We start from the raw sequence: 18,098 nt of genomic DNA, 5'->3' as shown, positions 1-18,098 counted from the left end.
GGTATATTTACCGATCACATTAAGCAGCCATTGGCCTCTTGCATTTGAGATATCACCCCTCTATGTATCGTGAATGGTTCGTTCCATTGCTTCAGCGCTAGTTTCAACCATAGACTGTATAAAAACATGGACGTAGTGTCCGTGACGTCACCCGTCACCACGCATGTTATTTGATTGATTTTAGACTAGTTAAATAGAGAAAAAGCTGAACATGATTTATTATTTTTCAGTACAAAAAAAATATCTTTATGATTATAAAAATAACGTTCTGGAAATATGTTTGTATTTGAAGTGGCCACATCTCTTTCCATCCATGCTGTTGTCATCACAGTGGCAAACGTGTTAAGGTACCGAGTAGCAATAAATTAACATGGTAAACTAAGAAACCCAAATTCCATAATCTGCATATTACATATGAATACATGAGACAATTGTAGTAAGGCTTGTCACAGTGCAGCATGAAACTTGTCTGAAAAATCACCAGCACTGATTCTGGTCTACTCTTTATTTCTGTGCACAGCCCTCTCCATCTACAGTCCACACCCATAAATGTGGAAGAGGAGTCTCAAGACAGCAATCAAATCAAAAGGTACTGATCGAGACTACTGCAATGCTCTCCTGACCAGCCTTCAATCCAGCACAAATAGAGATGATTCTCAACAAAGCTGTGCATCTGATTTTCATTCAAACAAAAAGGACCACTGGCTCCCTGCCTAAAATTGACCCATGACATGCAATGAATCAAATTTTTTTCTGTAAAATGAGAATCCCCTTTATTTATACACTAATCAATATGTTGCTTATTTGGACGAGATTGACAAAATTTACATGAATGTTGCAAGGGTCTGTTCAAGAGAGAATGACACACTGATTTTTAATCTCAGAAGAGAGACAAGAACAACTTTTAATCTCAGGTTTAGTTAGGTTGAAAAATTCAGCATTATAAACCCGTTTTCACCAACATAATGTTTTCATTCAGTTCATGTTAAAATGTATCCAACATTCAGCAATTCAGATTAAACATTTAAATAAATTTAATCCTTTTTTTTTTAAAAAACAATTCTATTATTTCATTCCACAGTTTCTTTATATTTCATTATCTCTTTTTTTTTTTTGCACTTTCAAGTTTTCTTACAAATGTTCACTTCAATAGAAGGTGTAAACTTGCAGAAACAAACAAAAACAAAGAGAAAAACAAAACAACAAAAACAACCAAAAACAGTAATTGAGGGGCAACAGCATTTTGCTCGGAGGTAATCGGTCTTCTCTCCTGTGGCTTGACTAATTGTTACCTTTTCAGGTTCTTCTGAGCCTGTTTGAGTAAAGTGTCAAAGTCTAGTGCATCAAATTTGCCTTTTGTAGGCTGTGGATCGTACTCCCGGTTTGAATCTGAAAGAAATCAAAAAGAGACTGTAGCATCTGGAGTCTTTAACAGGAACATTTTCAAAGACTGTCAATGAGTGATGCATTAAAATTTCAACACCCGGAAATATACAGCAGAAACATCAACAATTGTCCTAAAGTTACAAGATGTAAATATGTCAGCAGTGTTGATGCACTTAACTGGGACCAAAAAGGATGCTAGAATAGCAATCTGTAAAACTTGAATCAGAAATGTAGGCTACCTGTTGCTGAAGAAATTTTGTGTGACTGGTTTCTGAGAACTGAGAACACAACACCCTGAATAGCATATAAAGTTGTATAGGGTTCTAAAAGACCTGAGAAGTATATTTTTCCTATGCAATAATATTTACATATGTGATGACGCAATATGTGCAAAGCACCTTTATTCCTCGAGGTGGCGATGATTCACTCATAATTACCATAGGCAATTATAAAACAAAAGAATATCATCTGCAAAAACTGAACTGGTTTGAATGGCTTTACTGCAGAGCAATTACTGTACGCAATGAAATATAAATGTGATTATAAATGGGATAAATGTAATTTGATGCTGGGTGTGGTGAATAAGCTGCCAGTGATCAAAATACTGTTTTTGAAGTCATTGAAATCAATATGGTTGAGATCGCGAATATGAGCCAGATTCTGAATGTACTGTGGAAATGTGCTCTGACGACGACAGCGATGGTAAAATCATCTGCTCAAACTGAACCCTTCTAGGTTTCAAAAAGTAACAAAACATGCTTTATATTGTATTCTTCTATAATTGTTCTTAAAATATCAAGTTTTTTTGTTATTGCAGCAGTTAGCGAACCATCCATGCTGTAAATATAAGCATTTAAGAGTTAAATGAAAAAAGAAAAAAAAAAAAAGTCATGATGCTAAGCTCACCAAGATCAGCATAACTGGTCTTGCAGAACTGTCTCCTGCCTCCAAAGCACAGGTCAAATGGAAGCTCATTCTGCTCTCTCAGCTTGCTTCCATTCTCAATAGCGTCAAACGCATCCTTGGTGTCATAGTATGTAACAAAGCCATAGTTGTCCCTGAAATAATAAGAGAGTTAGCAACATTCTTTTCTTTTTTAGTGTAAACAATATACCAAATAAATACAATTAAAAAAGCCATACCCATTTTCTCTGAAGTGCACAGTGCACTCCTCAATTTCTCCGAAGAATGAGAAGCGCTCCTTCAGCTCTTTACGAGTCATGCTTCCACGAATTCGTCCAACATAAACAACTCTCCGCTCCTCCTACATAACATTTCAATTACAACATCAGAAATCAGGTGCTTTTGAGGAAAATCTAAAAGGCACGTCTTTCTTGATTAAAATACTCACAATTGCTTTCTCCTTCCATCTTTTTGAATCCTCATTGGAATTTTGTATACACCGGTAACCAGATCTCTGATTAGGGCTATCAATAAAATCAAAACATATTAGGATTATACAGGTCCTTCTCAAAAAATAAGCATATTGTGATAAAGTTCATTATTTTCCATAATGTAATGATAAAAATTAAACTTTCATATATTTTAGATTCATTGCACACCAACTGAAATATTTCAGGTCTTTTATTGTTTTAATACTGATGATTTTCGCATACAGCTCATGAAAACCCAAAGTTCCTATCTCAAAAAATTAGCATATCATGAAAAGGTTCTCTAAACGAGCTATTAACCTAATCATCTGAATCAACTAATTAACTCTAAACACCTGCAAAAGATTCCTGAGGCTTTTAAAAACTCCCAGCCTGGTTCATTACTCAAAACCGCAATCATGGGTAAGACTGCCTCCCTGACTGCGGTCCAGAAGGCCATCATTGACACCCTCAAGCGAGAGGGTAAGACACAGAAAGAAATTTCTGAATGAACAGGCTGTTCCCAGAGTGCTGTATCAAGGCACCTAAGTGGGAAGTCTGTGGGAAGGAAAAAGTGTGGCAAAAAACGCTGAACAACGAGAAGAGATGACCGGACCCTGAGGAAGATTGTGGAGAAGGACCGATTCCAGATCTTGGGGGACCTGAGGAAGCAGTGGACTGAGTCTGGAGTAGAAACATCCAGAGCCACTGTGCACAGGCGTGTGCAGGAAATGGGCTACAGAGAAGCAGCACTGGACTGTTGCTCAGTGGTCCAAAGTCCTTTTTTCGGATGAAAGCAAATTTTGCATGTCATTCGGAAATCAAGGTGCCAGAGTCTGGAGGAAGACTGGGGAGAAGGAAATGCCAAAATGCCTGAAGTCCAGTGTCAAGTACCCACAGTCAGTGATGGTCTGGGGTGCCATGTCAGCTGCTGGTGTTAGTCCACTGTGTTTTATCAAGGGCAGGGTCAATGCAGCTAGCTATCAGGAGATTTTGGAGCACTTCATGCTTCCATCTGCTGAAAAACTTTATAGAGATGAAGATTTCGTTTTTCAGCATGACCTGGCACCTGCTCACAGTGCCAAAACCACTGGTAAATGGTTTACTGACCATGGTATTACTGTGCTCAATTGGCCTGCCAACTCTCCTGACCTGAACCCCATAGAGAATCTGTGGGATATTGTGAAGAGAAAGTAGAGAGACGCAAGACCCAACACTCTGGATGAGCTTAAGGCTGCTATCGAAGCATCCTGGGCCTCCATAACACCTCAGCAGTGCCACAGGCTGATTGCCTCCATGGCACGCCGCATTGAAGCAGTCATTTCTGCAAAAGGATTCCCGACCAAGTATTGAGTGCATAACTGAACAATTATTTGAAGGTTGCCTTTTTTTGTATTAAAAACACTTCTTTTATTGGTCGGATGAAATATGCTAATTTTTTGAGATAGGAACTTTGGGTTTTCATGAACTGTATGCCAAAATCATCAGTATAAAAACAAAAAACCTGAAATATTTCAGTTGGTGTGCAATGAACCTAAAATATATGAAAGTTTAATTTTTATCATTACATTATGGAAAATAATGAACTATCACAATATGCTATTTTTTTAGAAGGACCTGTAGTTAACTAAACCATGACCATTTAAAAAAAAACATTAAATTTTTTTTAAAAAATAAACTTGATTTCAGCTAGTTGCCAAAGTGTTCTCAATTTTAAGTTTTTACCCTGATGTCTTAACTGAAACATGAGTAAAATTTCTTTGAAAAAATTCAACAAATCTAATAAAATTTTCAAATGAAAATGGAAGATCAAATTCAAAACATTAGTAAAAACTGTAATAGCATCTAAAAGACACTATGTAACACTGAAACATGTGGCCACCTTCTATGTCTTTTCCAGTGCCTATGCTCGATGTCGGAGGAGCGGGATCTGGATCGAGAGCGGCTGCAGCTCCAGGATCCAGAGCGTGAACTTGAATATGAATACCGTCGCCGCCGGGGCGGGGAAAATGACCTGGAGCTGGATCGGGAACGAGACCGAGATGATGAACTGGATCTGCTGCTTGAGTGACGAGACCTGTATCTGGAAAATGAAAAAAAAAAACACACATTTGGCAAAATCCTCTAGAATGATGTGCTTCAAAGTGCCTTTATAATTATTATAAATGTGTATAACCACATCGAAGCTGACCTTTTCCTAGGTGGTGAATGTGATCGGGAGGAGGAGGAGCTGGATTCTGAGCTACTAGAGGACCGGGCTCTGTATCTCCGCTTCGAGCGGCCTCTGTCCTGTTGGTACTGTCTGGAGGAACGCTCAGAGTAGTTCCCAAATTCCTGCTGGTTGCATTTTGCTTCACCCAGTAAAGAGATTTCAGAGTCAGGCCTGTTTGGAGAGGTGTCTGGAGTCTCCAAGGCAGAACTTTTTAATGTACACCTATCTGCAGAAGGTTGACTGAGGCTGAGATGTCTCTGGGTTCCCTCTGTAACTGAAGACGATGTAGCTTTGCTGTTCTGGGCTAGCTTATTGGGTGGTAGCTCAACGGTCTTGATAACAATGCTAGGCTGTTGTTTGACATTCCACCGACTGCCAACTTCATTTGGACAGGGTTCTTTTGGAGGGAGGCAGTAGTCGTGGTCAAGGGAAAAAGGCTGAGTCTGTCCAGTAGAAGTAGGGGTCTGAGGCTGGCTGCGCAGCTTATTTGAAGGTAGTGGTCTCGCCTCTATCTGAATGGCCTTGTTAGGAGTTGGTTTAAGGACCTCTGACTTCTTGGTTTTCCCCAGTAGTGAAACTGGTGCAATAGGCTTCCACACCTGGTGTGGGGGTGTGGCAGGAGGTGTGAGACCTATGGGAAGAGTCATTTGATTGGAGGTTAATTTTATTTAAAGAAATGATAACGGCTTTAAATGCCAATTTTGATATAGAGTGGCCTCAAAATTGATTTGCATTTAAATGAATTTGTTTGCATTACATAAGTCAAACCATGTGCCATTTATTTTAAATGAATAAGCTATATATGTACACTACAGTTCAAACGTTTGGGGACAGCAAGATTTTTTTTTCTTTTTCAAATAAATGCTGTTCTTTTGAACTTTCTATTCACCAAATTATCCTCAAAAGTAATTTTTTTTTAGCTCCAAATCAGCATATTAGAATGTCTACTGAAGGATCATGCGACACTGAAGACTGGAGTAAATGGAATAAAAAATTGGAAAATAATAAAATACTTTCTTTTTAAATGAAAAATAAAAAAAAAAGATTAAGAGACATTTCAAAAACATTGAAAATCTTACAGCCATTAAACTTTTGAACAGTAGTGTATATGTATTTAATTTATAAAAACAACAACAACATGTACCATGTATTTCTGACGAATAAAAATGTATACAATTTATACAAAACATTTATTTAAAACAAACACACACACAATAAAAACACCATACCTGCTGTGCTTCCCAGGTCATGGTTGCGGGTTTTCTCCACTGCCTTAGTGTCCACCTGCTCATAACTGAATTCAAAATAAAAATATAAATGAATACAATCAGCAGTGGAAACTATGTTAAAAGCACTGAATTACTAATGTTGTTAAAACATTGCTCAGACTAACACAAGCTATGCTTGTTAGTCTCCATCCACCTTCACATTCTGAAGCCATGATGGGGGACTTCATTTGTTTCGGTAGGTCTTGGTGATAAGTGGCCTTTGTCCACACACACACACACACACAAACACTGAGTTTGGTGTGAGAGCAGCACAAGGGCTGTAGGGTAACTCCATCACTCCACCTCATGATACTCACCTGGAGTTTCCTACAGCGGCTGCTCTACCACAGACCTCCAGTACACTCTGCTCCTCTTTGGCTGGAAAGAAAAAGTAGGGTTGTGAATGACCAAATACAGGAGGGTAAGATGGGACAGACCCTTAAAATAGCTGAAACAATCAGACTGTCCAGCATCTAGCAGAATACGGCCACAAGCAGCATAATGTATTGTGACACTCTACAAAAAATGCATTGCATCTGCCCACTCAACAGCTGAAAAGCAGCAGACTAAAGATAAATGCTTGCTTAATGGATACGCTGTCAGTTTTCCGACCCAGCATATCTACAGACAAAGACAGCCAACTGGTTTTAAAATGGTTTTGTTAACAGGGCAGAATTCCAGCAGTTCAATGAGCTCATCCTCACATAGCAGCGGTTTTCATTGAAGCCACGCCTTCTCTTAAAGGAACAGACCCTATTCTTCAGGTGTGGTGATACAAGCAAAACTGTCTATTATTAATAGCATAGCTGTGTAAAAAGCACAGCTCAGACATCAATTATTAGTTGGTCAGCATGGCGAATTCACGTGACCTAGTTGGAAAATAAGCAAATTCTGTGGGGAAAATTATTGGTCCATAATTGACACTACTGATCCCGATTAGACATTCCTATTGGAATGACCAAAAATATATTTAATCTGCTGATCTTTAGTATTGATATAGTTCTATGTGACGTGTTGTAAAATATATATAAAACAATAACCATTCAGGTTAAAAACAGAATATCACTAAGAAAAGGAAACAAACCTTTACATCATTTAAACCAACCCTCTTAACTGGAAATTATGCATATGCGACAATGTTCATTCTGGCGACTAAATGATGTCTAATATTAGCCAATGGCTAATAAATTCTCAGATTTTACTCACCAGTGTGTTTGTTGGAGGCTAAGTATAAGTTTAACTGTAAACTGTAAATAAGTTAAACCGTAAAATCTAGTGTGAAGGTGCACAAATCGCCGTCGCTTTCTCTCACACACACAGAGAGAATTGACGTGCTACATTTAAACAATATTCTTTGTTGCATTTTCCTGTCCAAATAACGGCGATCCTATGGAAGTCTTCAGCTTTTAAGAACAGTTCTTATTATTAGAATTCATAATTATTATCCCATCAGTATTTTTGTAAGTTTTTTCCCAAGGTGTCCGTAGAGGGTTGTGAACCGAACACTACTATTACGTCAGTAGAAGATATTTTTTTTGTGATAAGTTTAATCTAACCACTAAGTCATGTTTAATTGTGAACTCTGTACTTGAAATCTGTGCTTGACCTGGGAACATGGACACAAATTCTTTCAACTCAAGAATGACAACTTTTTCCAAGCTCAAATGTTGGCCTAGTTGCTTAAGGTGGGCGTACACGGTGCGAATTTGGATGGTCGGCAGATCGTATGTCCACATACACGTCACGAGTGAGTTTATCTGAAAAACATACGGACGAGGTGATATACGACACGATTTTACGACCTGCCGAGAGAGAGAGAGAGAGAGAGAGAGAGAGAGAGAGAGAGAGAGAGAGAGAGAGAGAGAGAGAGAGAGAGAGAGAGAGAGAGAGAGAGAGAATTAAAAAGCATGGTACACGCTGCTAGAAACCTCATACAGCGCTCGCTGTTCAGCGAGTTTATCCTCCTGGTCAATAGTCCACATTCGCCATAGCGCTGCTGTCTTCGTCTTTCTTCTTCGTGGTTTTCCTAGTTCGTGATTGGTTAACTTCAGATAGATCAACAAATCGGCTCTTTCAATCGCACATGTCACAAATTCAAACCGACAGCTCACAAACTTTTTAGACATGTTTAAAAATGATCGGTAGGTCGGGAAGTGCTCGTAAGGCACTCTGCTCGGCTCGTAATTCCTCGCACATGATACGAGTCGCGACCATACACGATTTCCACACGATTTAAAAAAATATATATATATAAAAAAAAAAAAAACGCATGCGAACTCGTATGACAGCAAAAATCGCACCGTGTACGCCCACCTTTACAAATGAATGGTCTGCATTCTAAAGAAGGCAGTATGGGTTTACATATATTCACTAAGAGGGCACTCATTTCCAAAGAAAGCTCTGCTGTGCTCAGCATTAACATTCTTCACAAAGTCTGCTTGACTTGTAGCATGATTTTAACAACCCTCAAATACTTTGAGAGTAAAAGCTCTGAGATAATATCACTTACACTGAGATTCCTCAAACTGCTCCAGGAGGCTTGAAAGATCAGCAGCTTCAATACCTAAAAGAAAAAAAAAAAAGTTTATAATAAACCACTCCACAGAAATTATTACCTAACAAAATATGAACAAACGCTCACCAATTTCACTTGTGAAAGACTCAATCAGCTCAACTGTGGTGTTCTTCGGTTTGGGGATCTCAGAGGAAGCCATCCTCATCTGCTCTGCCAGTTCAACAACTCTGGCCTGAACTTGAGCCGAGAAAAATGGCTGAGCAGCTATTGGTGCAACGTGAGGCTGTGAGCGTGAGGTCAGCTTTTTAGAATTAATTGGCACGGTGTTTTTGCCTTGATCAGACACAGGGGCCAAAACAACCTGCTCAGTCTCTCTCTTTGCAGGCACAGCAGCACTAGGTATATGAGGGCTGGAGTTTGAGCTCTGAACTTGTGTAGTGATCATCTGAGGCCTTGAGGAAGCTTTGGATGGAGCAGCATCGGGGTTCTCATGTAAACATTCCTTATGACTCTGTGCACTGAGACCTTGAGGGCCTCCAGATGTAGTAGACACTGATAATGAAACGGTCCTATCAGGAGCCACATGTTTGATGGAGGCAGAGGACTTGGTGTGAATACTGTTTTGTGGCACACCGATGGGAGCAGGTAGTTTTTGGGGTGAGGGTTGGACTAACTGGGGTGAACTTTTAGATGTATCAGAAGGTGGAGGGGTTGGTTTAGAAGTTGCAGGTTTCTTAGAGGAAGCCGTCAGTGAAGCTGGTGGGGTGAGCAAAGCTTCAGGTGTTGGGGGAGCAGCGGGGCCCCTCGGGTGCCATGCCGGCATGATTTCAGGTGCAATTTCTTTTTTAACAGGAGTATGCATGGTTTTACGTGGATCTCTGGCGTTGGGGTCTGGCAGGCAGGGTATTGGTGGAAGCTCCTTGGGCGGTTCAGGCAACTTGGGCCATTTAGTGCTGTAATCCTCCGTTTTGTCCACCAGATCTGGTTTCTTCTGCTGGCGGAGGAGACGGTATTGCTGTAAACTGAGAGGTTTGGGCTTAGTTTCATGTTTGCTAACAGGTGCCTGTTTCGAGGGTTCTACCTCCACAGACTTTTCAAGAGGTTTGTTCTCTGGCTGCGAGACAGTGATTTTTGCTTCAGCTGGAGGGGTTGTGATATGCTTCTTTTCAACCTGAGGTTTAAGGGTCGTCAACTCTGTAGGACGATCAAGTTTAGCGTTTTTGGGCTCTGCTGATGCGAGCACAGGTGAGAAAGTCACCTTTTTCTTCTTTCGTTCTTCTGGGCATTTCTTCTGTGGCTCTTCTTTAACTCTTGATCTTCTCAAAACTCTCTGTTCAGCTATAGGGGCTTCAAGAAGTTTACTTTTCTTTTTCCCTTTACGTACCTTGACAACCTCTTTCTCCTCCTCCACAGGAGACACTTTAGTATCCTTAGGTGGGACATTTTTAGCACCATCTTCAAGCTTTGGTTCTTGCTTGTCTCTGCTATTCTCCGGGACTCTTTGTTCACCTTCTGCGGAGTCTGTGTGAGAAAGTGGGATGCTGAGATCTGGGATTGCCAGGATGGGCTCTCCATGCTCTCCTTGATCAACCACTTCTAGCACAAGGCCCCTCTCAGGCAGAAGATGCTCTTGTCCCTCTTCTCCTTCCACACATAATGTCATGCAGTAAGGGTGCATGTGTTTTACTAAATCACTGAGATTAACAGGCATACTCTCTCCATCCTGCTCTAAGGACTCAGGAAGGCACCAGTCAAATTCATCCAGTGATGCCAAATCAATATTGGCTATGGGGGTCAAAAAACTATTGTCTCCATCTTCCTCTTCTCCTTCACTGTTCTGCTGGGACACTCTTTGCATTCGTGGGAGACTCTATAAAACGAAAACAAAACACATCTTACATTATGCCTGTAAAGTTAGGAAATGAAAGAAGTTATGATGGCCACATGGCAGCCATTTTCACAAACTTCTAGAGAGAATTGCTTATAAACTGGCTGTTGTCAGCAAAAGAAGCTTTAGTTCCCCATGCAGTTTTTCACCAAAATAAAAGATGTTTCAACATTTGAAACTGAAGGAATTAATTGTATTATACAGCAATTCTCTTATTTACAATTAAATCTAAATATTAGGTTAGGCATTTTGTTGAAGAAAGTGTAAGAACTTAAATACCTTCCCAGGAAATTGTCTTGTGTGAATCATTGACTCTGGAGGAGACCGTGTGATGAACTTTCTCAGCTAGAGTGGGAATAAAAGAATATTGATATCTGAAAATTAATTGAGCTGTCCTACAAAATGAAACTAATAAACAACTAATGCATTCCTGACATGCTTAGACAGGTGAAGACTCACTGGTGAATGTTCCTGACCCTTCTGCCCTGAGAACAGGTCTGAATCCGGCAGAGTGTCAAAAGGGGACAAGTTTTCATCATCAACATTGTCAAGTATTTCAGTGAGAGCTGTGAGCAGCGTCGCTTCACTTTCCTCATAAATATTACTTTTAACCTGAAAAAGAGGAAACAATTTATAAATGCCATTGCTGAGTGAAATCAAAACAAGTGAAATTCAATAAACAAAACATTATGCTGAAATCAATTCATGCAATGAACAAGTCTTCTGTTGACAGTTTATAAAAGGCTTTAATTACTTCTCCAGTGGGACTTTCTTCAAAAATGGACAAAATAGAAGGATCAAGACAGCCTTGTAAAGCCTCCAGAGCATCTCCATTGTTAAGGCCAGGATACTCCAGACAGCCGGCAGTGAAGCTTTCCACCTTGCAAGAGAAGGAAAAACAAAAAAATAGGTTAAAGTTTGCAGACCTAAAATAGTTGGTCTTGCTTGATCCATCAGCAAACCAGACCAATCAGCCAAAACACTTCAACTTTAAACTGTAGACGCATTTCTGTCCGTTTACTGGACAGCCTTTTCGGAACAAATCGAGTGTTAATATATAGATTATTATTTTTATGCATGTGCCTAAAACTATAAATCACTGCAAGGTGTGATATGCATTAGGTGAGGCTGCAATCAAGTCAATGTTCCTATATTTAAAAAATAAATAAATAAGGACTTTGCTCAACAGCAAACAATGTGCTGTCTTTGAGGCTTGTAATTGGTGGCCTGTCCAGTAGCAGCTTTGGTATTAAGAGTTCACAGCATCATTTATCAACAGAAATGCTGAAATGTTAACACTTAATTCCCTTTAAATGAATCTTCTGAATATTTCCCCATGAACTTGAAAACAAAACAACCTAAGAAATAGACGAGCTACTTAAAATCGAGAAAAGCATCATAGTCTTAAATTTGAAATCGTGTTAAATACGAAAAATATTAAATGCAAGCATATCCAGTTAATTAAGGCGTTCATTCAAGTTACAACCACGTGTTGCGCACATCACGACATCCTGCCGCAGTGCATTACTGGGCAAACCCAACACCGGCAGACTTCAAAACACGCCTCGCTACAACAAATCCTAATTATTATTTTTCTAAAAGCAATCGAGATTAAAAAATCAGGCCAGACTGATTATAATAAACCATTGCGTTTAAAAAACAAACAAACATGGGCTCAATGAAAGGCTGCTGAGAGTAAATACACACGGCCCAAACACGACTGACCCACTCACACCTGCACCACGTGCTGGACAGCGAACCAACGCAAACCGCGATGAACGACTGGGGACAAATTTTCTTATTCACAGTCACAACAATGCAAAAGACAATAAATGCAACCAAACGGAGCAGAAATAATACTTAAAAGATACTGGCATATAAAGTAATATGAGTGACAGATGCCATCTGTTGAAATACAGATTGTGATGTATTTTAAACTTTATCAGGCCTAATGTAACTTACTAAAACAACCAGTTGCAGTTAACGAGTGAAATTAAGGTTACATTTACGACAATGCATGAAAAGAAACGCTGGTAGTTTCATACTTAAAATGCGTGAACCACGTGGGAGTGAGAGAGTCACTGGAATATCTAACAAACAACAAGAAAGCCAGATCTGACCATTAAAGGAATATCTGAATTAGGGAGTCACTAATAATGTCAAAATACATAAGCATTAAATAAAATAACCTTAAATAATTAGATCTGACACGTTTAAACAGCTAACCATTCCTGGTTACAGATTATTTATCACCACCATCAAACAATGCATTTATGGTTAACAAAATGCAAAACTAAACTTTTATTGATTTATTTTAAAGAGAGAGAAATAACTATGTAGTTGAATCATGGTCTCGAGTGATAGAGTAAGGTCAAAAGAATGCAGAAGCATGGCAACATCAGCTACTGTTAGCAAACTTATACAGTCATACCTTGACATGCGACTTCTGTATAGATACGCAAGAAATCTAGCAACACTTGGAAAGTAATAAATGTTTACTTTCCTACGACCATTTCTTAAATAAACTCACAGGTGGCAAGAAGAACCTTAAAAGCTATCTCACCATCACCATCCACGTGTCACAAAGTCTTGCACATCATCACGTATTTGCCTCAAATATTAGACGGTGTGATGAATGTCAACAATTTCATTCAGGCGCAACACTCTCTAAGTATCCATATGTGCTGTTCTTACCTCGTCAAGATTCACCGGTGAGAACATTTGAGTATTACAGGCTTTTAACATCTCCTCGCCTGTTCCCCACCGCGCCGCCATCTTACAACTCAAGTGAACTCGACTGTGTTGAAAAACGTGAATCAATGCAGGCGCAGCAGCCAGTGTTGCCAGATTGGATGGACGATTTCCAGCCCAGAAGCTCACAAAAACCCACCCAGCCACTCCAACAAAAAACTGCCCAAAACTGTCAAACTAATGTGATAGAATGTCAGTCAAGGTTGTTAAGAGACATTTTAAGTCCTTAACACAAAATAATGACGACAAAATAATATATAACAACGTTAGATAAATTTCCCATGGGTTAAATCGGGGCAAATATATTAAAGTGAATTACCAAAATATGACTAAATATGCAAACAATCACTTTCAAAACGTCAATCAAGTAATTCATCGATAAAACACATGCAACGTTTTCAATGTCAAGAGTAAGAATTTAAATGCAAATAGTTCCCAATAAAAGTTATAGGAAAAAAACAACAACAACGTAATTAGGTATTTCACACGTGTTTATGTCCATGACAGTCAAAACTGTGTCATCATTCATTGATACATACTGTATAATAATAATCCGACAAAAAAAAATCAACAACAACAATAATAATCGCCATCCGAATCATTGATCACCGAGGTGATATGAATTTATTTTTACATAGATCCACATGAGAAACAATTACCGTCCGAATCGGGCTTAAGTCTTTCGTGAAGTTAATATTGTAGAACATTACATATCTTTGCACAGTCAAAACTGACAAGTCCAGCTATTTTCAAGGATATACCAATCTGGACTCTTTAAAAGACAGAAGACAGGATCGTATAATATATATATATATATATATATATATATATATATATATATATATATATATATATATATATATATATATATATATATATATATTGATAATTCACTGTGCTCTAACATCTCTCCTTCAACAGGTATAATTCGAATGCAGTGCATATACAAAGTTTGTCCAGCCGCCCAAGCGAATTTTTACCCGCACAATCAAATTCAATACCGCCAAACTGGGCCCCAATCTGAATCTGGCAACACCGGGAGCAGCCGGCTTCAAGCGACTGAACTGAACATGCTTAGTCACGCCCCCATGATGCGTCATCGGCCCTAGCGTTGTCGTTTCTTTGGTTATATGGGGGTAAGTAGTACAACTTTTTTTTTCTTTTTTTTCTTGTTTGTTATTTATAATCTTGTATTATATACATTTTTGTGTTCAGAATAATGAAAATAGAGAAGTGTGGGTTGAATCAGTGCATTTGAAGTGTTATGTTTTATTGTTAACACAAGTTAACACAACCCTTTTTTTACAACGTAAGATACCATCGGTTTCAGATTTCTGAAACATTATGAGGAAAGTATTGAAATGAATAAATCTTGATACCGAAGTTTGCGAACCGAAATAAATAAAGAAAGAGAAATAAATGATACATTAAAATATAACATGTATAAAGTATAAACATTATAGAAGCATACAAAGACTTTTATTTAAAAAATAAATAAATAAGCACTGCATTAGAAAACACAGGGGGCGGTAATGCACCAATAAACTGGATGCCAACCGGAGTTAAACTGAAAAGAAGTAGAAAACACAATTCCTTAAAAACAACTTAATTATCTAATTATATTTTTTCAGTATAAATTTGAAACATGGCCCATGCTCCATGTTTACAGTTAACCTACATGGTTCTATTAGGTAAACACCATTAACATATGTAAATATTTAAAGGTTAAGGGGATAACAAAAATAAGATTCTCAAAATTCTTGGATGTGTTTATGTTACTAGAATAAAACCCTCACCCTTATTTTTTTCTTAGTTGTATTAGTATTAGTTTGTTCTATTTTTATTTTTATTTTTTTATCTTTCACTGTAGGCCAATGGAGATTTGCCCTGTTAAAAAGAAGCGGGGTCAGTAATTCTGACGTTTCATAAATTCCTGTTCTCCCATCAAACGTTTTGGACAAACTTTCTGTCTAAATGAGCATTTCTTTTCCAGGTAGAAATGCAGAGGGTTCCGCGTTGTGTGCTGTTAGCCACTAGATGGCGCTATTAAATATTAATTTGTCTTTGGTGTCCACCACCTCTTACCTTTCCCTTTAGTACACTACTAATTTAACAAAAGATATATTTTGTTGATTGTCACTCTTTTAAAGTTTCACTGTTTTATATTATTGAAGCTGCTTCTCAAAGACCCATGTTCAGTCTCCAGAATTCTGAGATATATATACAGAACATTCTTGCTTATTATTGTTTATACAGTATCTTACAATTCTGACATTTCTAGCTTTGTTAGCAACTGTAAGATATAAACTTGCAATTCTGAGAAGACTGTTTTATTGTAAGTTTATAACAAAAAGTTTGAACTGTATGTTACGAACATCCATAACTATCCGTAACTATCAATATGTGCAGTATGTTATCTTTTTCTTACACTTTCGGTGTGCCGTGAATTGTGTTCCTCACAGACATTTAAGAACAGGCACCAATGGCTTAATGATGAATTGTTTCAAGTGCATGTCTGTATGAGCATTCAAAACGTCACTGCGTCATCTTGAGGGTTTTGTTTGCGTAAGCAGTGTTTGTGGGTTGCTTTAGAAAAAAACAAACTGCTCAGCATCTTTCACCCACAGTTCGACGGCGTCTTAGTATAGCTGTCTGTGTTTGTGGGTAGACGGCAGCACTTACAGTGAACATTTTCAGGCAGAAGAAAATGCTGCTCTGTGCTGTCCTCCTTCTATTCCTCCTTTATTCCTCGCAGCTACCCAACTGTACTGAAAACCATTCATCCACTACCACTGTTGCTATGGCAACAAGAGGGGAAATCCATTTCATCAGCCTCTTCGTCACACTCCCTCCTTCCGTCCCTTCTCTCTCTCCCTCTCACTCTCATTCCCTCCCTGCCATCGTTTTCTTTATCTCTCTGTGTGCCATTTCTTGTTATTCTTCTTTCTTCCTGTCTCAGTCGAAGGGAAGACAGGCAGCAGAGGATGCAGCCCCTTCCTCCATAAACAGAGCACAGCTATATGGCATCAAGCTGTTATAATAAATCAAATTCTGCTTTATTTTTGGTTGAATCATGCTGTGTCAGTCTGTTGTATTGACCACAGTGACACTTTTGTACTATGTACTAGTTAATAATCATGTGACAAATCTATTGCTCTTTGCACATCTGAATATTTCACAATGCAGTTTCTATTTAGTTAAGGTATAATTGCAGTTTAATTACAGTGACTGTGCTTTTTCATTATGTCTTATAACCTTTTTAGATTATCATTATAATAGATTATATATCTCCTAATATTTTATGTGATTAAATTTACATTCTGTGAAGAGCATATTTTACTACTAGATTTATGAGTGACAAATAAACTTTACTGTTTCAAAAGAAACATGCAGTACATTCTCGTTCAGAAGTTTGGGGACAGTAAGATTTTTTCTTTTTAAGAAATTAAGACAAGTATGCATGTTGATTAAAGACAAAATGTTTCTTAGGCAGCAAATCGGTACATTAGAATGATTTCTCATTCATGTGACACTCAAAGCTGAAGTAATCATGCTGAAAATTCAGCTTTGCCATCGTAGGAATAAATTATATTTTAAAATATATTACTTGAAATTGTAATATTATTTCACACTGTTACTGTTTTTACTTTTTATATGTTCACTAGGAACATTACAAGTATTCATGTCAAATTCAGCCTTTGTTGAATACACAAACAAAACATCTGTATAATGATTGATTACCATCTTTGTGCAGGGAGCCTGTGTTGAGATCAGGGTGAGAGTGGCTTCAGTGACATCCTCGTGGTAATCCCATGGGGCAGTGGGGCAGGCCAGCAGCTACTGGAGACACCAGATGGCCTCAAATTAGAATTGAAATCATGCACACTCACACACATACACAAATTCTCGCTCAGTCTTAAATGCATCTTAAATTCTAAAGAATAATTTGTTTTTTTCACTGAATGCAGCCTTTCGTGATGATGTTGATGGATAGGAGTATTAATGTAATTATGTTTTAGCGAGTAATCCGAAGGGTTAACTCCATGAGATGATTCCATTAGTACACATAATGAATCTCGGTAATCATATCACTGATAAATTAATTCCATTATATTCCTCTAAAGCTGATCGGCCCAACAAATGCTCTACTCTGCTCACAAATGCTGACCAAAACTCACTCCACCTTTAATTGATATTTTGTTTTTCAGTTATTATAACCATCCATCTACTGAAAACTAGTCTTTCTTAAAGCATGAATCAAAATATGCTGCACATCCCAATAAAAAGATTAAGCAGCACAACTGTTTTCAACATTGATAATAATAAGAAATGTTTGTTGCGCAGTAGATCAGCATACCAGAATGATTTATGAAGGATCATGAGACACTGAAGACTGGAGTAATGATGCTGAAAATTCAGCTTTGCCATCAAAGTTATAAATCACATTTTAAAATGTATTAAAATAGGATACAATTATTCAAAACTGTAATATTTCATAATATTACCACCTTGGTAGGATACTTCTTTCAGAACATATATAAAAAATGGCTCAAAAAAAAAAAAAAAAGGTTTAAACTAAGAAATAAATGAGTGAGATAAAAAAAAATTAGAGAAAAAAAGGAGATAGAGACAAATTGCAAACCCACAATTATGAAAAATAAAGTTCCAATGCAATAAATGAGATATAAAGTTGCAAGATATGAATTTT

At 38.0% G+C, this 18,098-nt stretch overlaps 1 protein-coding gene and 1 long non-coding RNA gene across 2 annotated transcripts in view; both read right to left on the bottom strand.

Annotated features, from left to right (window-relative positions):
* LOC132157207 (uncharacterized) overlaps positions 1 to 18,098 on the bottom strand; it is a 212,484-nt gene that overhangs the window by 53,510 nt on the left and 140,876 nt on the right. The gene's annotated exons all lie outside the window — the stretch shown is intronic.
* On the bottom strand, positions 1,056 to 13,539 carry LOC132157201 (peroxisome proliferator-activated receptor gamma coactivator-related protein 1-like). The gene is made up of 14 exons (XM_059566435.1): positions 13,334 to 13,539; positions 11,394 to 11,519; positions 11,099 to 11,251; positions 10,919 to 10,984; positions 8,878 to 10,621; positions 8,746 to 8,799; positions 6,554 to 6,614; positions 6,198 to 6,262; positions 4,948 to 5,599; positions 4,639 to 4,839; positions 2,738 to 2,813; positions 2,529 to 2,650; positions 2,293 to 2,444; positions 1,056 to 1,389 (listed from the first exon to the last, which is right to left on the bottom strand). The coding sequence occupies exons 1-14, from the start codon at positions 13,412 to 13,414 to the stop codon at positions 1,289 to 1,291; spliced, it is 3,654 nt and encodes a 1,217-aa protein (XP_059422418.1). The 5' UTR covers positions 13,415 to 13,539; the 3' UTR covers positions 1,056 to 1,288.

This window comes from Carassius carassius, chromosome 14 (assembly GCF_963082965.1).
Source record: "Carassius carassius chromosome 14, fCarCar2.1, whole genome shotgun sequence".
Classification (NCBI taxonomy): Eukaryota; Metazoa; Chordata; class Actinopteri; order Cypriniformes; family Cyprinidae; genus Carassius; species Carassius carassius.
The sequence above is the reverse complement of the archived record's forward strand: the minus strand, read 5'-3'. Positions and strand labels throughout refer to the sequence as shown.

Coding starts and splice junctions, on each gene's coding strand:
- LOC132157201 (XM_059566435.1), bottom strand. CDS start 13,414: ATGGCGGCGCGGTGGGGAACAGGCGAGGAGATGTTAAAAGCCTGTAAT. Junction 11,520..13,333: donor CACCGGTGAATCTTGACGAG/GTAAGAACAGCA, acceptor TTCTCTTGCAAG/GTGGAAAGCTTCACTGCCGG. Junction 6,263..6,553: donor GCCGCTGTAGGAAACTCCAG/GTGAGTATCATG, acceptor TTTTGAATTCAG/TTATGAGCAGGTGGACACTA.